The sequence below is a fragment of the Sipha flava genome, unplaced genomic scaffold (genome assembly GCF_003268045.1).
Source record: "Sipha flava isolate LNK unplaced genomic scaffold, YSA_version1 43_pilon_pilon, whole genome shotgun sequence".
Taxonomy (NCBI): domain Eukaryota; kingdom Metazoa; phylum Arthropoda; class Insecta; order Hemiptera; family Aphididae; genus Sipha; species Sipha flava.
In genome coordinates, this window is record NW_020273171.1 from 2,459,732 (window position 1) to 2,487,306 (window position 27,575).

At 26.8% G+C, this 27,575-nt stretch overlaps 4 protein-coding genes across 6 annotated transcripts; 1 reads left to right on the plus strand and 3 right to left on the minus strand.

Annotated features, from left to right (window-relative positions):
* Positions 1–2,741: 2,741 nt before the first annotated feature.
* Positions 2,742–7,518, minus strand: LOC112689413. 2 transcript variants are annotated; one of them, XM_025563112.1, is made up of 5 exons: positions 7,285–7,518; positions 7,062–7,212; positions 5,182–5,468; positions 4,996–5,096; positions 2,742–3,914 (listed from the first exon to the last, which is right to left on the minus strand). In XM_025563112.1, exons 3-5 carry the CDS (start codon positions 5,438–5,440, stop codon positions 2,790–2,792), a joined length of 1,485 nt encoding a protein of 494 aa, XP_025418897.1. In that variant the 5' UTR covers positions 5,441–5,468; positions 7,062–7,212; positions 7,285–7,518; the 3' UTR covers positions 2,742–2,789. The 2 variants fall into 2 exon arrangements, with proteins under 2 accessions (XP_025418897.1, XP_025418898.1); XM_025563113.1 differs by lacking the exon at positions 7,062–7,212.
* A 442-nt stretch (positions 7,519–7,960) lies between these two features.
* On the plus strand, positions 7,961–12,986 carry LOC112689411 (pseudouridylate synthase 7 homolog). Of its 2 annotated transcripts, none has more exons than XM_025563109.1 (12): positions 7,961–8,116; positions 8,197–8,299; positions 8,355–8,458; positions 8,515–8,606; positions 8,673–8,817; positions 10,020–10,125; positions 10,351–10,551; positions 11,408–11,564; positions 11,659–11,862; positions 11,920–12,302; positions 12,374–12,525; positions 12,746–12,986. In XM_025563109.1, exons 1-12 carry the CDS (start codon positions 8,035–8,037, stop codon positions 12,949–12,951), a joined length of 1,935 nt encoding a protein of 644 aa, XP_025418894.1. In that variant the 5' UTR covers positions 7,961–8,034; the 3' UTR covers positions 12,952–12,986. The 2 variants fall into 2 exon arrangements, with proteins under 2 accessions (XP_025418894.1, XP_025418895.1); XM_025563110.1 differs by having other exon boundaries at positions 8,092–8,116; positions 8,197–8,240.
* LOC112689419 (zinc finger protein 716-like) lies at positions 12,971–15,565 on the minus strand. The gene is made up of 4 exons (XM_025563124.1): positions 15,217–15,565; positions 14,937–15,092; positions 13,260–13,429; positions 12,971–13,194 (listed from the first exon to the last, which is right to left on the minus strand). The coding sequence occupies exons 1-4, from the start codon at positions 15,317–15,319 to the stop codon at positions 12,994–12,996; spliced, it is 630 nt and encodes a 209-aa protein (XP_025418909.1). The 5' UTR covers positions 15,320–15,565; the 3' UTR covers positions 12,971–12,993.
* A 1,429-nt stretch (positions 15,566–16,994) lies between these two features.
* On the minus strand, positions 16,995–23,025 carry LOC112689412 (atrophin-1-like). The gene is made up of 3 exons (XM_025563111.1): positions 22,873–23,025; positions 20,793–20,871; positions 16,995–18,501 (listed from the first exon to the last, which is right to left on the minus strand). Exons 1-3 carry the CDS (start codon positions 22,894–22,896, stop codon positions 17,096–17,098), a joined length of 1,509 nt encoding a protein of 502 aa, XP_025418896.1. The 5' UTR covers positions 22,897–23,025; the 3' UTR covers positions 16,995–17,095.
* Between the last annotated feature and the right edge of the window lie 4,550 nt (positions 23,026–27,575).

Sequence of the window (27,575 nt, forward strand, 5' to 3'; positions counted from 1 at the left end):
TTTATAATTTAACTAGGCAAAGAAACTAATTTTTATATTTTCAAAAGAAATGGTTAGAAAATTAAAATTTTAGAAATAATAATGTTACAAAATATGATTGTCAACTGAAATGGTTCGGATAGTTCAAGGTCCTCTAGGTTTTTTTTTTTCATAGGTACATGATAATATGATATTGTAGAGACATATTTAAGAGTTCATAGTAAAAATCAACGACTTATGTTCTGAGTTTCTTGACCTTATCATTGAAATAAATACGTTTTATATTCCATTATTGGTAGATAATCAAAATAAGGTAAAAATTTATTAGGATCATTATTTGGTGACTTATTTATTATATTTTTAATTATTATTGCTATTGATTATTTAAAACATTTTATTTAATATATTATTAACTGAACGGTTTTATTTCATAAGAATAGTTGATAACTGGTAGATGAGAGGGGAATAATACAGTTTTTTTTTGTGCCACTGAACCTAACTGGTCAATAGTTCACCGATAAAATTAGAACTGGACACGCTATAGCATTATACCATTTGACTGTAAATTAATGGTATACCGAAATTACAACATTTAATTATGTATTACATTTTTGCATTACTTGGCAAAATATTTGAAAACATTAAACATTCTAAATACGGCGAAATACATTGATTTCACGGTGGTATTAATTTTGGATTTAATCTAACTGCATTAGTGGTTTAGACTTCATATAATAATTACGTTATTTTTTTGTTTTTAATTAAAACTGAAAAAGTTTGTAAATTATTACGTACCTAGATTAATTATTGTGTAGGATTATGAAATTATCCATACATATTATATATATATATATATATTTATTTTTTTCAATTACATTTTTAGCTATCGTTCAAATGCTGTACTATATATTATTACAATTTGTACAATTTTAGCACACCTTACTACATATATACTAATTTTTGCTGGGCATTACAATATTATCTTAGCCTCTCAGATTAAATTTGATGTAGAGATATACCTCATGAGAATCTCGCCAATACTTGTCATACAAGTATCCCAGTTAAAGGTGTGATTCCTATGCTCGTGTCTAGAGACGCGTGGCCAACGCGGTGCGATTCAATTTTGGCCGCGCGTGCACTACTTTACTTGTTTTTAAATGTAACCGATTCCTACGATCGCGGCGGACGCGCGCGGCGACGACCGCTTCGAAAGCAGTCAAATCGCACGAGCCGCGCGGCTAATTTTTAATATACCGTATGATTGAATACAATTGGCTGAATGTGTAAGGGAACATTCATGTTTGTATGACCTAAAAAATGCCATCATTTAATTAGTTAATTTTTATTAAAGGAGAAGTTTAATATAATTTATTATCAATAAAAATGATTTTATACACATTATTTAAAAATGAACATTATACAGGAACTATGAAATATAAATTATACTATAAACATATGTTACGTTATCTCAGCGTGACTGCTAGTTTTTCAGCAGCAGTTATGGGTTTTCTAATTTTGTTGTTTGGGTTGGTTTTTGTCTTCCTCAACTAGGTTCAATACATAATTAAATTGATCCCAGCTCAATCTGAAAAATTCCCTGAATTTGGTTTCGTCTTGCCATGTTTTTTATTAAGGACACTGAAAAATCCTTCAACTTCCCTGGCTAAGTACATTTTATGCACTTCATTTTTATTTTTTAGCAGAACGTATTTTATGATGGTTTGTTCTTCTTTTACTCGTTGTAAAAGAAGTAGTTTAAAATTTTTTTTGTTTTTTTGTTAAGGACATGGTGAAACTAATAATATTTTAAAACACACTTATAAAATATACAAGTACAACCTAACCAAATAGAGAACTTATTACAACTAAATATACGTGCCTAAAATTATTTTAGTTAGCCGTGTGCATAGGATTCAATATTAGACCATACGGCTAAATAAATGATCACGAGGACAAAATTCAAATCACGCTTCTTTAGTCGCGTGCATAGGAATCGCACCTTAATACTGTAAGATACATACGGACGATACTGATTATTTATTTTATATATTACTTTTAATATACGAAGGTACATAAAAGAACTGTAAACCACATATGTGTGAACCAAATTATTTGGTTGTGAGTAAGCTCTGATTTTTAATTGATTTTGCAAGTGGAGATCAGTACTATTATTATTCATTAGAATAATTAGATTAAATAATAGATATGTATACCAGTTTTTGATTTCTACAACCAATACTGACGCAACATTTTTAGGTTGTGGGGTTGTTGGGACCTACCCAGGCTGATCTACTAACAATAATGAGTAACATTAAATCGTAGAGGCTTTACAAGATGTCTCTGAATCTAATCCAAAAAACATTATGATATAAAATAGTAGTAACATTGAACCAAAACAATTGGTAAAAGTATTATAGAAATAAGAAACTTAATACAACTGAATTTTGTTATTTTATTTATACAATTAAGAAAAAAATGATTTATAATATTCTTAATAAAAAATATTTCAACAATATAACACTTACAATCAATATAAAAATTTTTATACTATTTTTTTTACAAAAACATTTTTTAATCAAGCATAATAAATAATGAAAAATAGATTTTATATAATTTGAAAATTTTATTTTTTTTTAATTTGTAATTTTTTACCCTGTAAACAATGATTAAATACAACTTTTTAATAAATACCAATGTTAGTGAATTTCAATATTGTATTGATAGAAATCTAATTTATTAACAATTTACTATAAATAAGATGGTATTAAATAATCAATTAAATATTTATTTAATAAAATGTAATTTTCACATTATGTTTCATTTAATATTTCAAAAGCTCTGGAAAATTTGTCATATGCATTAACACTAAAAGCTTGACATAAGGCTTCCGATGTATCTTGCATTGACCATCCTCTGTCAATTCTTTCTATAGAATCCTGAACTAAATCAACTCTTATTGATGAAGACTTTTTACCATATTTTTCACTAACACATTGTTTTAACAATAAAGATAGAACACCATTCATTCTTCTTAAATTAGTGATTTCATCTGGATCTTTCCATGCACCATTTTGGTTATGATCTTTCAATAATCTTACTCTTTCTCTTAAAAGTTTATTAATTTTAAGACTTCTGTGTTCACAACCTTTGCATGGGATTAATACTTGGCATGCTTTTTCTTCAGTCAATTTTACTTTATTAATATGTAAAGGAATGCATTTACCATTACTTTTATTTAAATTATTTTGTACACAATAATTTTTATTGCTATCATTAATTTTATCAGTAGATTTTTTAGGTATGTTTTCTAAATGTTTAAATGTATCTTCAGTTTCTTTCAAGTTAGTCACAATAATTATTTCAGTGTTATTTTCTTTGTGCTGTTCTTCATATGATGATAGATCTACGTGACTTGCTTCATCTTCTGTAACAATAATAATTTCTTCTTCTTCATCTACTTCTTCTTCAATAACAGATTTTTCAAAAGTATCCTGTAAGCTATTAGCATTTTGTGGAAGTGCATGTAACATAAGTCCACCTTTAACTGCTGATACTTGAATGATTTGATTTTTAGTTAGAGATGTATTAGTAGAAATTGGAATTTCTATGTTTTCTGTATTAGATTTGGATGGTAGAGATATTTTTCTTTTTTTAGGTGGAGAATAGGTTTCAGGGTTATCTATAGCTTTTAATAATCTTAATTTATCACCAAGTTTAGCATTTGGATTAATTTTAGGAGAAAAAAAATTTGGATACTTTGTTACCATGCCTTTTAAATGACCCTTATTGTTTTGTTGCTCTTCATAATCAGCTAATAATTTATCTACAAGTTTTTTACGTTCTTTCTTTATTAACTCATCTTCTACCATTTTTACGTCTATTACTTCAATCTCTTCTTTTACTGTTGGTACGACATCTTTTTTCGGAAGTACTGACTTAAAAACATAAGAATTATTTTTAATTATTTTTTTAAAATAAGCAGTATTTACTGAATACACTTAAATATCAATGAAGTAATGGTTATATTTTACAATACAATAAAATGTGTAACTTATCTCATTTATTTCAGTCAAAATATGAAATACCCACAGTATTATTATCTTATAATTTGTATTGTTTCTAATAAAATTAGTAAGAATAAAATATTACTTTGTAAAAACTAGATTCCATTATAAGTTTCTAACCGGAAATAACAATGATGGTTTGCCATAAAAATTTATGGCTTGTCATAAATAAATTATAATAATAATAGTATAAATATATGATAAATTCAGTTTTTTTTCATGCTATTTTCGACAAAAGATCATTGTTAAATTTATACTGAATAAAATAACTCAAAATTAATGAAAAAGCACAATACATTGTCAATTAATATAATAGTATATTAACCTGCAATTTAGTTTACAGCTTTTTTTAGTTAAATTAAATATATAATTATTAATTAAACACACATTTATTAAATATGATAATAAACTATTTTTAAGTATTATTTTTTTTAGAAAATTAAATTTATACATTTAAGTAGTACAATAGTGATGGGCATGAGTAACTAATAACTACCGACTAAATCGATTGTACTGAATAAGTTTATTAGTCGGTTTATGACTAAAATATTAGTTGACAAATAATTTAATCGACTAACGAATAATTAGTTGACTAACAGATAATTAATCAACTAATAAATAATTAGTCAACTATGGAATAATTAGTCAACTAATGAATTATTATTCGGTCGTGTTTATTATTAGTCAGTAGTATTTTTATAAGTACAACTAATATTCGATACTCCAAATTATTCGGTCATGCTTATTATTAGTGACTAATTAATCGGTAGTATTTTTATAAGTATAACTAATAGTTGGTATTCGGTTATGCCCATCACTATAGTAAAATAAAATAAAATATGTTTATAAAATACTCTTCAAAGTTACTGAGCTTTAATATGTTTAGAATATTAACTAGCATGACATTTATATATAGATATTATCCTATTAATTGTTACTTAGTAATACTTACATTGGTATAAACTTCAATAGGACTTTGACTACTTAAATTTTGTACGGAAACTTTATATTGTTTTTCTTCTAAAGGTGTAGGCATATTAACAGATGGAATAGCTGGAAAGGTTTTTAGCTCATTGATATAAATAATTAATAGATTTATAGTATTTAAGTTATAACTTAAACAAATAATTATATTTACCAGTTTTTTTAAGTTGTCTTTTGACTTTAATATTTAATAATTCTTCTTTTAAACTATTACTTTCAAAGTCATCAGTTATAAAATGTTCTGAGCAGATATATGATGCATCTGCATTAAACTTAAAAGGTCGATTTAAAGTGTTGATCCAAGCACTACGGCGTTGAGGGTTTTTTGGAAAAATATGATAAGACACATCTTTTCCAGAACGTTTTGTAGCTTTTAAATTGTTTTTACAGCCAACTACCACACACCAAGGCATAATAATATTTAATATCAAATAAAATTATCTGAAACAAAGAATTATAATAAGAACATATTATGAAGAATGTACATGGATTTTAAACGTATTATTCATACAAATTAGTATCTTCAAAATTAACCTATTATAATTTACTTTTTTTTTTAAACTATTAGATTTAATGGTTTTATATGATACCTTTATATCTGACTAGTTAATAATATATATAATTTCTTTATGTGTACAATTATTTTAAAACTGTATTATGACAATAATAATAATAAATATTAAAGGATTTGAAAATTAACATAAATATGGAAATGGATATCATTAATACATAAAATGTTATTTACTAAACTATATTACACCTTGAACTACTTTTGGTAATCAAAGATTAATAATTGAACTTCATTATAATTGGGGCTCGGATTTTAAAGGAAATGCTTCTTTTTTTATATATGAGATAGAACTCTAATTTTTAAATATACATTTGTTTCACGTCTTTCTATATCCAAATAAACCAATTTATTTTGGCTTTTTTTTATGTAAATGTTTTTTTTTGCTTTTTCAGCTATTCCAGCTGTGGATATTTTATGTTTATTATACTATAGTAATAAAAAAAATGTATTTAATTTATAACAAATTTGAAAACCCGGAACACGGACTAATTGGTTGTACTGGATTATTATTGTTTTCGGCTTAGTTATTCAATTTATAAAACATATAAATTATCGATCTACAGACAGTTAGATAGTTGATAAAATGTATAAATATTATCTTAGATGCAGGAAAGAAGTTATATGAAGCTAATGGAGATATTGCAACTGCAATTTCGGATTAACTAAATGGTTCTTTTGAATAACAAAGGCTGAAAACAATTACTAGACATTAATAATTTATTGATGGTGTTTAATCAAACTAAATGAGTTATCATAGATTAAATTTAAATAAAACCATTTGCTTGAAGTGTGTACCAATAACTTCAATGGATGTAAAGCATTCGTTTTCTTTGTATAAAAACATTCAGTCTGATAATAGATACAATTTCGCTACTGCAAATCTTATAAAATACATGGTAGTTAATAATTTTTTTATTCAGTTTTTTAACTAATTTATATTAATTTTTAGTCAAACTTTATTTTTTACTTTTTTAAAAAATTAATATGCTTAATTTTTGCTTTTTTTGTTATTTATTATGCTTTGAATCCGAGCTCTAATTATAATAAATAAATACTATGATTATTTATTTTTTTTCACACAATTGAATACACTATTACAATTAATATTAATAAACAAATACATATTTTATATACTATTAATGTTATATTAAATTAAAATTTTAATAATTATTTCATACTAAAATCATTGAAATCAAATTTAACTATAACTAAAACTTAAGACAAATATTTTTTGAATATTTAACAATACTATTGATACCATTTTTAAAATAGATTTAAAAAATAATTAGTTATTTTTTTGAGTTTTGTATTGTGAATAATTTCAATTTTATGTAAATCCATATTTTAAGTAAATCAATAAAAAAAAATTAAAATAATATACACATTTATTCAACCCAACATATTATAAAATTTATAAAATCCACTAAATATTCAGGAAAAAACGTTTGTTTTAAATTATTTACCAGTAAGTTAACGTAATTTTAATTAATGCTCATTATGCGTTATAAAAATTTCGTTATTTAATATAATTATATAGGCACGTCGGCACGTGACACAGTTTGGCAAAGGTAAAAACAAAAATTGTGAGCAGCAATACCACTAGAACCCGTTAACCTAGATAACAGACATATTTCAATTTATTACAGTTGTGCGTGAATCTGGACAGTCTCGATGATTTGAACTTACCACTAACGAAGTATGTGCGTTGAATTGGAACGATTTAAAATTGACCACAACAAATGGCAATTATACAGTTAGTGAGTCAATCATAAATTTATTGAACACATGTATACTAACACAATTTATAGAAAACGGAAGTTTTTGTAGTCTAGTTCAAAAATGTATAAAAATAAATATCTGTAGTCGTATCTTTAATGACGTAGAAACAAGGTACAGTTTCATGATTGCAGACTACACAATGTACTACTGACGTCACATCGTTTTCGAACGAATTTTGCATTTCACTGATAAGTGATAACTGTGTTATCTATCGTTGTCTCGGAAATATTATTACCAGAAATTTACACCACAATGACCACATTTCACACAACTAATGGATTGAATACAAAATGCGAAATTTAAATAAAATACGTGTATTATAATAAAGTTTCGCCTTGAATTTTCTTTCCATACCGTACTGTATCGTACGAGTATATTTTTGTAATTATATTTTGATTGTCGAAACTGTTCATAATACTATTAATAAAACAAATTTAACCTAAAAAAAGTTAATCTTCGGTTACAATTTGAGTTGTCTTCGATTAGTTCTTACGTTTCATACACGTTAAATTGAAGCACGTCTAAATATTCAAAACTTATTACAATTAATAAATATCGTTTGTATTATAAAAATAATACGATTTTTTGAAATTTTATATTTTAATTACATGTACATTTGACACTATTTTCCTATTTTATTTCTTTTTTTGTTGAAAAATGAGTGTTATAGAAGAAGAAATGTTAGGAGTAAACAGTCAAACCAACGACTCTGTTATTGATTCCGTGCTGAAAAACTTGCGTATGGATTTATTTATATTAACTTGTATTTCATAGTTTAATTCATATGAATGACAGGATATGTAACGTTTTTATATTCAGGACCTACAAAGACAGTATTGTTCGAGGGACTTCAAGAAAAAAATGTAGGTATTACAGAGTTTACTACATCTACTACTGGAATGTCTGGTATATTAAAGCACAGGTTAATAGAAATCAAACAAATTTTTATTTTAGTTTTAATATTTCAATAAATTTAGGTTATCTGATTTTCAAGTGAATGAAATTGATTTAGATGGAAATATTGTGCGCCTTACGAGTCGTACTGTTCCTGAAAAAGAATTAGAGGAACCTTGTAAAAATGGTAATCTATTTATAATGAAAAAACTTTTAAATTATTGATTTATTAAATGTGTCTAGATGTGATTGATGAAAGTGGTTTATGTGAAAAATATGCGGAAGATATTGATAAATTGATAGAATCTCATAGTTCTAAACAAATCGAAATTAGTGTAATATTTTTAATTAAAAAAATTGTATACCATCATTTTATTTTAATGTATATAAAATTTATTTAGACTGATGGATTAACTAAAGAACAGCGTAAATCAATACATAAGTTTTTAAAGTTCAAGTATAATAAAAAAGTTAGTACTTGCACTAAAAAAGATGCTCAGGACAAACCATTTATTGCAGTTAGTCTATCTACTCTTGTTAAAAATGGTGAGTGTATATTTAACAACTGATATATTATATTATAATGAAAATATTTATTAATGCTTAGTATTATTCAAGTAAAATTAAATTTATATTAAATTCGACTTTGCCTTAACAACTAAAATAAAGCTCATAATGAAATAAAAATTTATCTATCACTGAGTTACAATATATATAATTACTGTTATAACTATTTCTAGATCATAGATATGGGAAAATATTTATTAAATATTTATTAATATAAGCTCTAATTTGATTTTTATCAATAACCTATGTCTTTATTTTATGTGATAATAAGTAAAATGTATTTGAGTAGTTTATTGATTTTCTTATATCATGAAATAGTACATATATTCTAATTTATAAATATATTTATCTTTTGTATGCATTACTTGTAACTAATATCAAAGGATGATTAACTGTGTAATAGAAGTTAATAGTAATAATATACATATGTACATATGAAACTAAATGTTTATTAAACCAATTTCAATAGTATTAAGACTTAATTACAAAATGTAAATAATTAATATTAATTCTAATGTACATACATAAAAATTTTATAGTAAGCTAGTTAATTTGGATTAATGATTTAGTAAATTACTATTTTACTTAAATGTTGGAAAATAAATAATGAATAATAATGTTTTATACCTATGTTTTTGATGAATCTAGGACAAAATATCCAAATAAAAAAATAATAAATTTGTATATCTGTACATTATTTTTTTATTTATTTTTTATTTAGATACATTGTTCATTTTTAAATCAAAATTAACATTATTTAATATTTTATAATATAGTAATAAAATAATAATAGTAAAAATAAAACTATTTTACATTGTAATGCACTACATAAAACTAAAGATATAATTACTATATACCTAATACAACATATTATTTTTATTATTATTTTATAACTTTATTATAAAGTATTATTAATGTTAAATTGTATTAAAATGTGATCTAAAAATGAACAATAATGTATTTAAATAAAAATTATACAGTTATTAATAATACAAATTTTTATAATTTTTTTTATTTGGTTATTTTGACTTGGATATTTTATTACAGGATATTTTGTCCGAATACCGTTTTTGATAGCTTGATATTTTTGTCGAAGTTTAATGATAAAATGAAAAAGGATTCAAAATATGAATGAAAACTAATATTTCTGTTAGTTAAATATATTATTGTTTTTATTATAGATAGACAAACATGGCCTACATCCAGGCCTGAATATTTACATTTTGCTTTACACAAATGTAATATGGATACTACAAATGTAGTGAACATTCTTTCTAAACAACTTGGGTAACATTTTAATTAAATATTTTAAAATCATCAGTTTTTTCAACATTAATAATTTAATTTTTTTTTTGTTAAGTAAGTTTTTAGTAAGTTATTATTTTTCAAATAATGATTTTTGCAACATGTTGGTTGATTAAATCATATTCAATTAATTTTTAATTTATAGTATTTATTATTTTTATTGTTTACTTAGTTAAATATTTATAAAATAGCTTGTTTTTAATTTAGGGTGAAGGTTAATATGATAAAACATGCTGGCACAAAAGATAAGCGAGGAAATACTACTCAAATGATATCAGTTCGAAAATTAAATGCTGATAATGTTGCAAAAGCTTATACTAGGAATATATGGACTGGAAATTATGTATACAAAGATTTTAGCCTTAAATTAGGGGATCTTAAAGGAAATAGATTTCGTATAGCTCTAAGGTAATTTTACCCGTGTCTAAATTAATCATCTAATTTTTAATATATGTACTGTAATGAGGCTTATATGAGTAGTTACATAATTTGTTGATTTTGACAGGTATTCTGTATTCTCATATTCTTGTTCATTAAGTCATGAACACCTAAGAACTTAATGGCTTCGTTCCTTGACATATTGACAATCTTTTGTCATTTTTAAGGTCTAATAAACTACTTCATTACAAAAATACTCCACTCATAAGTTTAACTTTGTAAAAAAGCAAGTAAATGTTCTGTTATAGATATATATAAATGTAGATCCTTACAACTATCATTATATAGGGGGAACCACATAAATAATAAATAATGTAGGACTAGGAGGTTGCTAACAGACCAATATTTAGATATATTGTAATCCGATCTTAGCAAGCACCTTCATGCAAGTCTATTAGTTAAATTAAATTAATACTTTGTACTTATAAATATTTCAATAAATAACAGTTTAACTGAAATTCAGTAATTATTTGGAAATATCCTACTACATATTATTTTTTTGAACTGTTATATTAACACTACGCAACAGTTCATTTGATTTATATATTTTCAAATGATTTTAGTTGCTAATATTTTACCTTCGATTGTATTAGTTTGTAATATAGTTTACATATTTATAGATCATTATATGATAATTTAATTTTTAACAATTTCTAATTTATATAAGTCTTAAGTAAATTTGTATATTTGATTATTTACTTAACTTAGAAATTCTAAAATCAAAAAAATAAATGTAACACCTGTAATAGTAGGTAGTACATTTTAAAAGTTAGAGATAACAAGAATACTTAATTCTGATTATTGGTTTTAATAATTTGTTTTTTAGAAATATTAAAGGAAGCGATGAAGAGGTATCTAATTCTATTGAAATGTTAAAAATACATGGATTTGTTAATTATTATGGATTACAAAGATTTGGTAGTTCATTAGTATCTCCGACTTATGTTGTTGGAAAATCATTGGCTTGTGGTAACTGCGAAGAAGTAAATATTTCTTTAAAATTTCTATTTCTATCTTAAGATTATTTTAATAATGAATTTTAATATATTTATTTATTTATTTTTTTTTTTTTTTGAGGCTATTGAGCATATTTTGAAACCTAGACCTATGGAAAGTGCCTTTGAAACTGATACTGATCGTGCCAGGTCAGTTTGGTGGGAGACAAGAGATCCCAAAATGGCTTTAAAACAATTATCGAAGAAAAATTTTACAGTTGAGGCTAAAATTATACGATCGTTGGCATTTAATGGTCCCAAAGCTTATGTTAATGCTTTTCAAATTGTATGATAGTTATTGTATTCTTCAGTTATGCATTTTTAATTTATTAAAATATTATAGATTCCAAGGAATTTGGTGCTGTTGTATCTTCACTCCTATCAGAGTTTATTGTGGAATACTATTGTGTCTCAACGTATAAGAAAATATGGTTTAAAACCAATAGTTGGAGATTTGGTATTCAAGGACAATGATGCAAAAGAAGCCCTCATTGAAATTATTGATGAAGAAGAAATTAAAGAAGAAAACAATGATTTAAGCAATGGAAAATGTCCTGAAGTTGAAATAATATCAGAAGAAAGTTTATCAAAGTATACTATTTTTGATGTTGTATATCCATTACCTGGTTGTGATGTTCGATATCCTGAAAATGAAATTGGGAAATGGTATATAGATCTTTTAGCCAAGGATAATTTGACATCAGAAAAACTAATGAAAAAAAATAAGTATGTTTTATTTTTTAAGAATGCTATAACTTAAAAAATATTATGTATTTATATTATGTGTTTAATTTCAGATTGTTTTCTTTAAAAGGAACTTATAGAGCTATTATATCTAAAGCAGAAGATATAGTATGGTCTACTGTAAATCATGATGACTTAAACGATGATTTGCTGTTATCAGACATTGAAATAATGAATAATAAACAACCATTCCATTCTGTACCTGGTATATGATAAATAAATAATAAATATATTTTAACATAAATTAAATAATAATACTACTATGATAAAGATTAAATATGTTTTTGCTACTTAAAAAATTTTGTTTTAGGAAGAGTAAATCTTAGGTTTATTGGAAATAATAAATAAATATTAATAATAATCCTAATAATAAATATTAGGTTTTACATTGTATTTTCCCTTCATAATTTTTTTTTTTTTTTTAGGCGGTTCTTTTAAATCACTTTTGATTGAGTTCTCTTTGAAACCATCCAATTACGCTACGATGGTTGTTCGGGAGATTACTAAACAAGATACCTCATCACATGCTCAAGCATCATTATGCAAAACGTCAATTAGCAAACGAAACTTATTGACAACAGATGAAGATGAAAACTCTTGTAAAAAAATAAAACTTGATGTTAAAGACTAAATAAAAATATAATATTTTGTTATTAATGCTAAAAAGTGATAATTATTGAAGAGATGATAATGTTTTCATCACATGTTTGCGGCATGTCTTGTCATGCCGTTCTAAGTTTATTTTCTTACTGAAACCGCGATTACAGGAGTTGCAATAGTACGTCCATTCTCCAGAGTGTGATGACATATGTGCCCGCAAGTTTCCTGGTGTTGGGTATGATTTGTCACATGTGTTACATTTATGTGGCTTAACCTGAAATAATTACTCTCTATTATTAATAGTTGGATTACTTCTTTCTTTGTTAGAAGATTGTTTACTTTGGAGTGAGTCATTCTGTGGTAATAGAGATTTGAACTGGCTGTGAACGTCTTACCACATATTGGACATGCATGTGGTCGTTCTCCGCTATGTATGCGTTTATGTGTATTCAATGCACTGGATGTAGAAAATGCCTTGTTGCACTGTGTACATGCGTGAGGTCGTTCTCCTTGAAACAGCATAGAAGACAAAAACATTATGTTATATGATTTTTTTTTAATGACTATTAAATATTAATAATTACAAGTGTCACATTTGTATGATCCTATAATGTGTATATGAGTTATGAGCTTTTTATTAATTTGATTTAGATGAATAATATTTTTTTTGAAAAAAAATAAAAATTACTTAAGCAACAGTATTTAAATGTAATCAAAAAAGATATTCAGGAGCTGAGACCAGAGTAGAATGGAGACATGAACCATGCGTTTAATTTAGAGGAGTGGAAAAATTTAATTATGACAGTAAAGCCCTAATGGCTTGTAATACTATAAAAAAAAAAGAGATAATATTTTTTTTTTTTAATTTGAGAATAGATAATAATATATTAATGTAGAAATATTATATTATTTATATTGTATTCTTAAATATCAGGATTATAAGTGAATTTATTTTTATTTTAATAAGAAATGATAAGTACATGTTTTTCTGTTATTTTTATTATTGTTTGAAATTATTATAAAAAGTTTCAGAATAAAACCTATTGTAAAAAATATGATTGTATTAATTTAATTCATCCTAATTAAAAAATTAGTAATTACTATGTAGGATATGTTATATCTTAAGTTCGTACTCTCATAAATTACAGAGTGAACTTATGAATTTTGAAAAATTGAACAATATTTTTGGTTGTGCAATATAATAATTAGCACATTTTTTTTTTTTTTTTTTATAAAAAAATAAAATATATTCATTCAAGTCAATACTAATCTAGAGCAGCGGTTCTCAGTATTTTTGAGGCTCCAACTCCCTGTCATGTCACTAAGATTTTGAGTGACACTTTTACTATGATAATATTAAAAATTAGTGATAAATTACTATGATTTTATATTCACTTAAGTTTTTATTAGCAATTCTAAACTTTTATCAATTGTAATTCTCAACAATGATTATCATGATGATATTTACAAGAACACCTTGCTAGTTATTTTATATATTGGCGACCCCCCAGTTTGAGAATCGCTGATTTAGAGTATGCAAGAAGCAAGAGGACCCTAACAGTTATATTTGAGTAAGAGTAAGGTAAATTCATTAATAGTTATATTTGAATAAAATTACGATTTTAACATACTGAAATTTCATTGCATTTTTTTAATCGACAATACTTATATAATTACTATTTAAAAAGATGTTAAATAGGATTCTTTATACATTTTTTTATAACGAAAATTAAGATTTTGAAAATTATGTCGTTTAAATAATAATAATAATATGACATTCGTATTGCTAAAATCTAATCAAAATTATTTTTCATATAAATTCTAAGGGTGTCATGGTTCTTAAGGAGTATGTAAAGATCAAAAAATTAAATATTAACTTTTTTCCGAAATATATACTGTTTCATAAAATATCATTATGAAAAATCTTCAAGTAGCCCAGTGTAAATTGTAATATATAGTTGAACCAGCTACCGTATAAATTAATATCATTAAAAATAATAAGTCAATTCATCTCACCCGTGTGGGTTCTTATGTGTCTTTTTAAAAGCGACGGCCGATCAAAACCCTTAGAGCAAACTTCGCAGAATAATTTATACGGTTTTTTCGACTTGGCATGACGTGTCAAGGCACTTCTTACGGATAAATCCAACGGTTTTAAATCATCGACAACACCTTAAAAATGTACACAGTTAAAAATTAATATTATTTTTTTTTCATCTCACGCGGAGAGTAGAAAATGCAGTTAATTTAAGTGTAATGTATTAATTATCAAATGTAAGATATTAATTAAAAGTACCTATAAAATTCCGTTTATAATTCCGCTTGAAGTTATCGCACATTTTAAGTGCGTAGTTCGTGTGTAATGTTTTCCGTTTCTTTCTCGTTTCGTCGGACTCCATGAAGTACACGAGTCAATAAATCACTTATCGCAAACACATCACGTGCCATTGAAAAACCCTTTAGAACGTATAACAAATGGTTCTGGTCGGTGCTTAACTCGTATTTTTTTTCGCAGTTCAATAAAGTGTAGAGTTGAACAATGAAATATATATGAAATTTATGTATGTAATAAATACGGGTCGCTCACAATATATATTCTTTCGCCGAAACGTGTTGACGAGCGAACGTATGTTACAACATTCGAATGCACATATATTACCTAATGGGGAAGCGCATATGTAGATAATATAACTAACACAGAAATTCATACTATTTGATATAATCTCAGTCGAATCAGACGGATATCTGTATGTACAGACGGATGTACAGATATACATAGTTTCATACTTAAGCGCAAGAATCTCAAAAAAAAATGTACGATGTATAAAATCTGAGATACACTGCGGGCGTCGCTGGCTAAAATTATTTAAGCAGGGACAGAGGGGCTTAAAAATATACATAGTATATGTATATTAGAGCTCTGCACAATCACACACTATTTTAAAGATCGGACTGGACTGATACATTTTAACTTAGACCAATACCAGACCGGACTGATTAAATAAAATATGAAAGCAGACTGGACCGGACCGTATAATTTAAAATGTACTAGAAAATACCGAGACCGGACCGACAATTAAAAATTTACCAAATGGAAATTTTGTTGATGATCTTACATTTTTACTCACGACATCAAGACGTAAAATGTTCAAAATAAAATAAAAAACCATATAATTAAAAAGTTGTCCACAACGTATTATATTGGATATATTTGAAAATAATACAGAAGTCAGATAATTCATATTCATTAACTCGAATTCTATTTCTGGATCTATATTCTATAATAAGTAAATATTATATCACACCTAAAACCGTACAGAAACGCGATGAGCTCTTTTGGTTTCCCAAAAGATTATGATCTGAGTTAAAATATAATAATATTACTGTGTTTGGTAATATTTTATTATGTAATGTATGCACGTAAAAATATATTTTCAAAATTATTCAAAATTAAGTCCATTAATATCTTATTTAACTGAAGGAAAGCGGACCAGATTGGACTCATTTATTTATTTTTTTTCAGACAAGGGTACCGAACCAGACCGTATTAAATTGAAAAACACAAAAACCGAAAAAAACCGGACCGATCTAGACCAGACCGTGCATAACTCTAATACATATATATTGTTTATTTTTATAGCTGTTAAAAAAACATCTATAAAGACACTATAGACACACGTTTTATTTTAATTCATTAATTAATTTTTTCAATAGATTGAAAAATAATGTATTTTCAAAACTAGCATGGCGGACCGTAGATTAGAGCCATAGCAGTGAGCTTAACAGATTCGTAATTTAAACAGAAATATTGCAGTGCGCCTGTTTATTCGTAATGTTCTGTTCAGGTACTACACTACAGCTACGACACCGTTGCCGCGGTTTGACGCGGAAACTGGAGACCGGTAATGGTAAAAAAAAAAAAAAAAGATCTACTCATTCCCGAACGTTTTTATCCGTACGTAACGACGACATAATACGACGAATGAACACGTATACGGTGGTGCGGCAAGTGATGCCTAGTGGACGTGATTAGGATTGTCCGTTTGGGCAGCGCATATTGAAAACGGGTTTACATTCGGTTAAATACGTTTAATACAAAACAATTACACAACGCGTGTTGTACACCAAATACATAATATTATATATATAACGGTTGAACCGTTACGGGCGGACAACTAATACCCGTGTCTGACGCTCCATTTGAAATTGCCGTTCCTGTCGGTCTTGACGAAACTGAACACGGGTTTTCGGACGCCGTCGGAGTGATCGTGGTCGTCGTCCTCTTCCGTTTTCCAGAGCGCCGCGGACTCACTGTCCCGGAGCTGCCTCTTGATCCTGAACGAGGTGTGCACCACGTGGTCGGCTACCGTGCCTTGCGACAACGGTCCGTCGAACTGACCGGTGAACGGCATCTGGTACGAGTCTAGGAACTGATTATGGTTATAGTTGTTGTTGTTGTTGTTGATGTTGTTGTTGGTGTTGAACCTGTACGCGTTGGTTTCGGGGAACGACGGCGGTGGCCTCAGCGGTTGTTGTTGGGCGGACTTAGGCGTGCCCCAGTAGATATTCTTGTTGGACGGTGACGAACGTATGACGGCGTCTAGTGGCGTGAACTTGTTGTTGGCCGCGACCGTGGTGTCGAAACTGCCAAAACTATTGCTGCCGAAGCTGTTGCTGTTGCTGCCGCCACCAAAGCTGCTGCCGCCGAAACTACCAGTGCCGCCGCCGCCAAAGAACCCTCCGCCGGCCGGATACTGTTTGTTATTGCGCACCGAGCCCGCGGTTTCCTGACCGAAATCCTGCGGGAAGAACGTCTGGCCATTACCGCTCGCGGATGGCAGTTCCGACGCGCTAGTGAACGGAGGTGTCAATATGTCGCTGGCGTCGAATCCCAGTTCCCAGCGACCGCCGTTTTGCACCGGTTGAGGCTGCACTTGCTGCTGTTGCTGTTGCTGGTGGTGATGATTAGCTGATTCTTGCACCAGCATCGGGGTGTATGGCGTGAAATGTTCCAACGGAGGACTGGTGAACGTTAAACTGTTCACCTGGTTGCTGGGCGACGACGTCTGCACGGTCAGCGAACCGAGTGACTGGGGTGGTGGTTGCGCTTGGGCGGGCGGGAACACACCACCGCCGCCGCCGCCGCCGCCGCTGGGTGTGAACGGAGACGTGTGCACCGTCGACGAAGCAGCTGTCAACGGTGAGAGCGGAGGTGGTGGTGGCGCCTGTGCCGTCGCTACGTTCTGATGGAACTGATGCGATTCCGCGCGCACCATTGACTCCACGGTACCGGACGACGGCAGAAAAGTATGGAAATCGGTGTGCGGCGGTGGCGTCAGGTAATCGATCGGCGGCCGTTGGTCGGCCGTCAGGTCCACCGTGGACGCCAAGTCCAACGGCTGCTGCTGCTGTTGCTGGCCACCCACCACCGTGGTCGGTAGCGACGGCAGAGGCGGTGGTGACACGGCCACGTTGAACAGTTGCTGCTGCTGCTGCTGCTGCTGGTGATGGTCCAGCGCTCCGATTCGTGCCATGGTGTGCGACTGTACCGGCACATTTTGCCGCCGAGCTCTCAACTGACCTGTGAAAAATGTACGGATTGAGTACGATCTCAGAGGTGGAAATCCTGTGAAATTTTAGCGGGTGATCGTCTGGTTTAAGGTTTTGATTAAAAACTGACCAGCGGAGCCTTCGCTCCCCCTCCCATCTCCATTTTTACCATAGTGAGACATTTTTTTTTAATCTTAAATCGTATTTTTTGATAGCCTATAATATTGATCAAATTATATAAACGTAATATGATAAAATATTTATTTATAAGAATAATATACAATTTATTTTTATGTTTCAGCCTACAAGATGTATGATTTGGCACAATATTCTATACTTTTGTTTAAATTATTCGGTGAGCGGACTAAGCTTCCGTAATCTCTCCGCCCTTCCACCTCACTACCACGATCTTCACTAAAGATTTTATTATATCGTAACGACCTGACGCGTGTCGGCACAGTTTAAGTTGGAAAAAGTACAATTTGTCTCCTTTTTAGAATATTTTAAAAATTACCTTCGTCAGAAGTTTCCTCTAACTAGTTATTTATACACGGCAATCAGAATTTCTTTCAACAGAGGTATTTACATTATACAAATATATAATGTGTATACAAACACATAATATACATATTATGTTTTATATATCTATGTCATATTATGTGTTTTGTCTGAATAAATACACATTGATGAATGTTTTACTGTTATGGTGGCCGTAATTTATAAAGAAACGCTAATTTTTTTTTTTTTTACTAAATTTAAAATTTATTTTTATTTTTACTATTAATAGTACCTGAAAATATACCTACTATTAATAATAATATTTTTTAATTAAAATAAAAAAAGTAAGGCAGAAAAGAAATTAACAACTTACATTGATAAAAAAATTAATATTTTTATAAATATTGTTATGATTATATATTATATCGGAGTCGATTCTACTACAACTGTTTGGATTTATGATCCCAATCGGTTTTCTCGTCATTATTAATAATTTAATTGATTATATGTTAACTATTCACGCATAAAGTACTTAATTAATATTTATTAAAGATGGCACAATGTTATTTAAATTTTTTAATTGTGTGTTTCACGGCTTGACCTAAATAATTAAATAAAACATGAGATAAAAGGCAAATTTTAATACAGAAAAAAACCTACATATATGGTATTGGAATATAGTAATGGTATGTTAAAATCAAACAAAAACAAACAAAAAACTAAATAAATTTTACATTTTGTATGGTAATATTTTTTTTTTTTATAATTTTTTAACAACGTAATTAATATATATTCAGTATAATAAAGTTCTAATATTTATCTAGGGCGTCCGTGAAAACTTTTGGAGTTGGGGAAGTGCTATGCCTTTCATCAAGTTCCCTTTATTTGCTTTTCTATCCCAGTGCCATTGTGCGTGACAAGGTACCAAACTAGGTACACTACTGGGAATAAGTTAGATAAATTGCCGTTCTACTGCGCAATAGTGTTTGATTATTATGAATTCAGTAAACCAAAACGGTCATACACACATGGGGGTCGTCAAAATTTTACGATCAAAAACGACATTCGCCGTTACACTCGGGTTTGGTACACACAATACCTTTATAATTTCAAATGTAGATAACCCCATAATATTATAATCATGTGTACCGTGTATAATACGTCCGATTTTATTATAACGTGATAGCGTATTGCATAAGTAGTAACCTAACATTTTATAATAGCACTGCAGTATTACAACGTGTAATGGCGTCGAACTACTTTTTAATAGGTGGTGCAAACACATATTTTAACCACTCGATCATTCCTACTTAGATATTATTTGACCATCAATGATCAAAATATTATCACATGTTTACAATAAGTAGGGAATCTACTACCTAATACCAACTGGTTACTAAGTACCAGTTTTCAAAACGATAAAGACCTGATACCCATCTCCCGATTCTAGGTGGTGCAAATTAACTACATCAAATACGTGATGATGCGAGTGTACCTATAACTACGTTCGACTTAGTTTACTATTTCTGGGACGGTTTGATAAAGCGGTGTATCTGAGGTGTATCTTGACTAAAAAAGGATTGAATATGGGTCGTTGTTGACATTGGAAGTGATATAATTTAAAAACATTTTTACAAAAATAATTCTGTCAACGTATAAAAAGAAGAAAAAAATATTATGTGTCTGGTATATAATTTAAATTCGTGAGTCATAATAGTTCATCGATATTATTAGTGTTTAAACAAATATATGGGATTATGTTGATTACCACATTATCCATAATACATCCTAAATAATGTTGTGTCGGTAAAAGTATTTAAATACCTGTTTTAAAATCGCGTTCAATGACGTACACTTTTTTTACTTCGAATAATACCGCGACGGATACGGTCGAGAGGAACACCTGTAAAATACATATGATTTTTATTAAATGTGACATTTGAATGCGTACTCACGAGACGAAAATTTGGTTGCGCGTTATTGTCATTATATTTTATATTTGTATTTTCGTTTTGTTATTGATTATGTAACAATTCACATGCGCAAACGGATCGAAAAGAAAAGGAGGCCAAGAAAACAACGCATGTTACTTTTCTTTATTGTCCGTTGATTACCTCGTGTGTTTTTTTTATGTCTCCGGATTCTTTTCATCTGGAAACCGTCACTAATATTGGGTTATAACGCGAGGGAAAGTACCATCAATGTGACCAAATGACAAAAAACCAACAACATATAACTTGTATGATATGAGGAAAGACAAATTTCAAATTATAGCAGAATTTGTGTATTTTCAGCTTTTACATCTTATATAATTGAATAAATAATATATCAGTGTATGAAGATAATGTATATTTGACACATATTGATGGAATGGAATATAATAAATTGAACTCCATCAAATTTTGATTTGATGGCTCTGAATAAATATAAAATATTATATACAGAACAAGTGATGGCAAAAAAGAAGTATGAAATATAAAACTTTATAGCTGTATATAAATAGGATATTGGTATTTCTATACATTTTTATTTAGAGAGTTGAACTAATGAAAATAAATTTAAATTTTTTTATGTGTAAAATAATATCTTATGTTCTTCAAGATTTTAAATTTGCTTTTGTCACTTTATCTAATTATTTTAATTATAAATTACAATATTCAACCAAGTTTTTCACTTAATTACAAAATGAGCAACGAACACTTTTTATTATTTAAATAAAACTCTTGAATATAATACTTAAGATATATTTGTATGAAAATAAAATTTACTATTTCGCAAAAAATAAATTAATTCCAATATATCTGTGCAACATGCAGTTGGTACACATTATTTCGAAATTGGTTATTACGACCAAAATTTTGTGGTATAAAAGAATGTCGTAGAAATAATATACGTGAGGAAACAATTATTAATTAATATAAAATATTGGTAGAGCACACCTATTTTGTATTGATTCACTGTGAACGGATCATATGTAGTAATATATCGTACTTGGATCGCGAAATATTAAGGAAAAAAATCTAGAAGTTTACTTAATTTTTCATTTATTTAATAGCTCGGTATATATATACTTAATAACTCATAATAACAAACCACATACAACGAAGTGATCTGCTTAAAGGTATTTCAATTGTTACTTTATTTTATCGTTTATCTCGGCTATTTATATATATACTATTCATTAGGCGATAATGTGTTTCATATTAATAAATAGGTACGAATAAAATTAATTTTTTTCCTTATAAATTTTACAGCACATAAACTTATAACTTATAACTTATGTTAGTGTTACATTTATCATTTAGTGTGAATTGCTTAATTTTGGGAGTAAGAGACTCAGATTTTATGTGTGTATAATTATTTAACACAAATAAAGTAAAAGACGGTCAGCTATTTTTCACATGTAATAAACTATTTAGTCATATCCTCCATAACTATAATTTTAAGAGACAAAACAAATAATTTAATTATTCATTTAAAATCACTTATAATTAACAAATATGTTACAAAATTAATATAATTTTGATATACATTTGTTAATTGTTCACGTGGTTAGTAATTAGTAAATTAATTTATAGTGGTCAATACAAATCGGCTACCTGTGAAATACAATATTTATGTATATAACATATGTATGCAATTAACACTATGGAAAGAAAGCTTTAACAATTTTCCCAACACTTCTAGGAAATAAAAATTAAGTTTATAATTTTTTTTTTTTTATAATTTTGAATTAATAACTTTGATTAAGAAATTACAGTTAAATATAGATTACCATATAATATTAAGATTATTTTTATAAAATGCTCCAAAAATGTCTAAAAGATAAGCATTTTTCGATTTGTAAAATTTCTTTTACTTTACATTTTTTATTTAATTATAAAATCAATTTAAATTTACTTACCAAGCAATGGATGACATACTGCATTGTTAAAATTAATTAAAATTATTTAAATACTTACAATTAAATATAGGATAAAAAAATTATTATATTAACAGTGTCTATAAATTAATTGTATTGCAGTAGATCACTAGCTTCGACGTGTGTCTACAGCGAACAGATTGTCTTTTTATTATGGCCGTTATTAGAAGCGTTGAGATCGGTTTCTCTTGTTTCCCCTACCCTCTGTCTTACGTTTAAAAATAAATATATTTTTAATATTGTATTTTACTTTGGAAGAAATGATATTATTTTACAATATAATGCTTCCACCACCTAAACCAATGACCACGAATTATAATATTAACTTGACGACTGGATTTAAGATATTTATGAATTTAAATTTTATCCGAGTTGATAACATAAAGTTTCTTTCAATAAATTATTTTATATAATATAATATAACAGGTATATGCGTATTATATACATTTTTTCAATAAATATTAGCTTTGATTTTGTCATAAAAATAACATAATAATAATAATAATACTTCCTTAAATATTTTAAATTTTAAGTGGTGCAAAATAGTTATAATTTTTTTTTTTCAGAAACACATACTATAACAGAGAAAATAAAAAAATATATTCTAAAATGATCATATTGTAGTCTCAGGTATTAATTTTATTGTTAGACAGACAAAAAATATTGAAATATCAAACATTATTTTGAAAGTGGTTATAATTTTTATTTACTGTTTTGAATAAGTTTTGAAAAATAGGTTGGAAAAACTACGTATTTTTTAGAGTATTTGGTTTATAATTACTGGAAAGAAATTTAATAAAATACAAAAACCTAATAGCACTGGGTTTTCTTCATTAATACCAAGTTCATGACTTCAAAACTATTTTATTCTTATCTAAAATTGAATCAATAGTGTTTTTAAAATATAATATAATGAAATCAATTTATTTATAAATGATTGAGAGTTTGATAAAAACACGTTTTCACTATTTTAATTTTTTTAAATAATACTATAACATTTTAAATATTATCTCTATAAATAGCTTATATGATTTATTATAAACAATTTTAAATACCGAGTATTTATACTTAGGCTGAATACATTAACAGATATTTGACTATTTACATCTGATTTAAAAATATTTATATTTCGTTAATCTAAAAATAATAATCTTTACTAATATTAGCTGCTTTTCAAATAAAAGTCTTCTAGTGTTATAAATATCAAATCAAAAGGTTAATCAGTTTTATAATTTGCAGGGAGTTTAAAATGTCCTAGATAACTTAATATTAATAACATACAAAACATGAATAGTTAAACTGTTAAATATATTTTATCTCAACCATACTTAAGATGTGTTTTTCAAATTGTTAATAAAACATTATTCAATTTTATTATTATTTCATAATTCATTATTCATTTTATTTATTTTTAGAATATTAATATATAATAGGGATTCAATATTTAAAGAGTTTTTTTTTATGTATATTTTTTTATACTTAAAAGAGATAAGTACTCTAAACAGCCTTGTTAATGGTTGACCTCGAACAGTTTTCCATGAAACTCATAGTAGAAAACTATCGCTCAACATTTGTTGAGATTGATTTAGCCACTTCTATAAATTTGTTCGAGGGTTAGGATTTGAATTTTTTTAATCAGTTTTTTTCAAATAATTTTTACCGAAATCTGTTTTCATACTTTGCTTTACATCTTATTTGGAAATAAAATGTTATTAACATAATATTGTTAAAAAATAAATGTTTCCTAAAACTAGTGAAAATAACTGAATGAGCTAAGCCTACAAAAACCCATTTTCTCTTTACTAGTTGTACTTATGCATAAATATGTTGATAAAAATGTATCTGTATAAATAAATATTTTTCATACGTTTAATAAAATTAGAATAATATGTTGATTGACAAATAAATTGTATGTTAAATAATATGTGGTATATTATGTAGCTATTTATTAGATTGTTTTAGTATCAAGTGAAAAGGCGAAAAAGTATGTAAGATACTATATACATAAATTCATACATTTAATATTAAGTTTCCAAGTAGTTTGAAATTTTCATGTTATGTAATTTTATGTTTTTCAAATCATCCTTCTACAAATGTTTATATATGATAAATATAAATTAAAAAATAATACCGGTTCTTGTCAAATGGTTTTCATAAATTTTCTGGTCTAATTGTTAAGACGTTGAATAGTGAACAGTGTAAAAACAATAATTTAGTAGCCAGTATTACGGTGTTAAATTAACTTACTCAGTTTTAATAACAATACGTACTACTAAAAAAATAAATTTATCTTTTTTATACAAACTAATGTCAAAATTCATTGTTCATATTTAAAATTTTCATAATGCATTTAATATACATACTATATGTGTATATAAAATACATGTAAAATATATATTTTATAATAAAATAATAAAAATAAAATAAAAATTAACAAATAGTTTATATAATATAAAAATAAACAAACAAAAAAAATAATATATAATATTTAGTCTGGAGTATTATTCACTATTTTGAAGTATAACAGGTTTCGAATTGAAAATTTATCAAGTGTATACAAAGTCAATATTAAGAAAAATTGGTCGTTTTACAAAAATATCATTCATTTCAACATTAGAGATTATTTAAATGAGTAACATAGATATGTTAGGAAATATAAAGATTGGTTATTATTATTTATTATTAATTAAAATGCATTAATATAAAATATTATATTTAAAATTGGTTAATACATTTAAAATATTTTTAAAATTATTTTTAATAATAAAAAATACTAATGATTTTGTTGAAAAATGAATACAATTAATATCGGCGCAAGGTATAAAATGATTTCTCTTGACATTAAATGTGTATATATATATATATGACTATTCCGAAACACGAAACAGTAAATATTTAAAAAAATAAACTTATACATGATAATTATAAATTCAATAAAAACGAAATACAAAAAATTGTTCAGTCAATTAATGTAATTATTAATCAAAACTTATTATAGTATAATCTTATATTATATTCGGAAAAAAAAGGTTAGTTATGAGTGGATTTTTTATCTGAAATTTACATGAAAAATTATGAAAATAATATTATTATTAACAAAAATATAGTCCATATATAAAAGCTTATTATAAATATTATAAGTATGTTGATGATATGTTTATTTTATTTAGAAGTTCATAAAGATAAATAGAGAATTTAGTTAATTATTTAAACAAAATAAATAGAAACTTACAACTTCATTAAATTTAAACTTATTAAATTCACACTTGCAGTATATATAAATAATAAATTAAATTAATTAGTTCTTACAATTTCCATAATAAATAAAAAAAAATTGAATTTAATATTTGTAGGTAACTTCTACAAACTGATGTTAAAATACTAAATGATTCTAATTATTATTATTCTCAAAAAATATAATATTTTAATTCAATACTCTATAGACTTGAACGTGTTCCAATAAATATACATAGTTACATCAACACGAGCTCAATATTATCTATAATTTAGCCCGTAAAAATAATTTTAATTTAAATATTATTTCAAAAAATCCATAAACGTATTAAAGAAAAATAAAACACAACTCACCAAGTAATGTTGTTAACTATTGTAGTACGAAATATCAAAATCATATTTCTGACAAAATCATTAAAATTCTAAAGTATAATACTAATAATGTAAAAATCGTTTTTGAAACTACGAGTAAAAATAATTTGATCAAAAAATAATAATATTAAAAACATCACAGAAAATCCTGCTTTTTTTGAAAATGCTGGTATATTTAAACTTAAATGTAATTGTAATTAATTTTATATACGTAAGACAAAAATAAAGTTTTAAATAAGATAACATATTTTTGAAATACAATTAAAATACACGGCATTTAATAAACATTTTTATAAACATGTTTTGGAAAATAACTATAACATAAACTTAGATATCAATATAGACTTAAATATAAAAAAAATTATCAAAATAACATTTATATTTATTCAGTTTTAGAAGAATTACACATTTTCATAAATGTTTGTATAATTCGAAGCGAATAATACTAAAACATACTTAATATCTATTATAAATACACCAAATAGTAAAAACTAACAATTTATTAAAAATCATGGGTGGAAAATTCATACTTGATCGTGGATTTATTGGATCCGTAGTTAAACGAATTACAATTTTTTAGTGAAAGTAACTCGTATATTATGGTGGGAAAAGAGAGTCAAACTAAACAGATAAAGCGGGCTGATGCAAAATTAATCATATTTTTTTATAAGTGTCAACCATATCAAATAAGGTAATATAAAATAACTAGAGCCCATCATTATCGGTTATTCTTATTACGCGCACCTAAATCATAATCACTGAACAATGTCAACTAACATAACCATGGTCGATCGTTTTTATAATAATGCATAATGGTCGTTAAAAAATAACAATCACTCGGAAGTTTTACATAGGAAGCTTATGTAATATAAACCTAGTCTTCTGTGAGGCTTGAACATGTACAATTTTGCATTGCTCGTTCTTAATAATCAATTCTTTCAAGGTTTTTTTATTTCAACAAATATTTATTAATTTAAAAATCCGTTAAAAAATCTTTTAAACCAAATATAAAAATCTTTTATATAAATTCTTTGATATATTTTAATTTCAACTTTTTTTTAGCAATTTGTTTATTCATC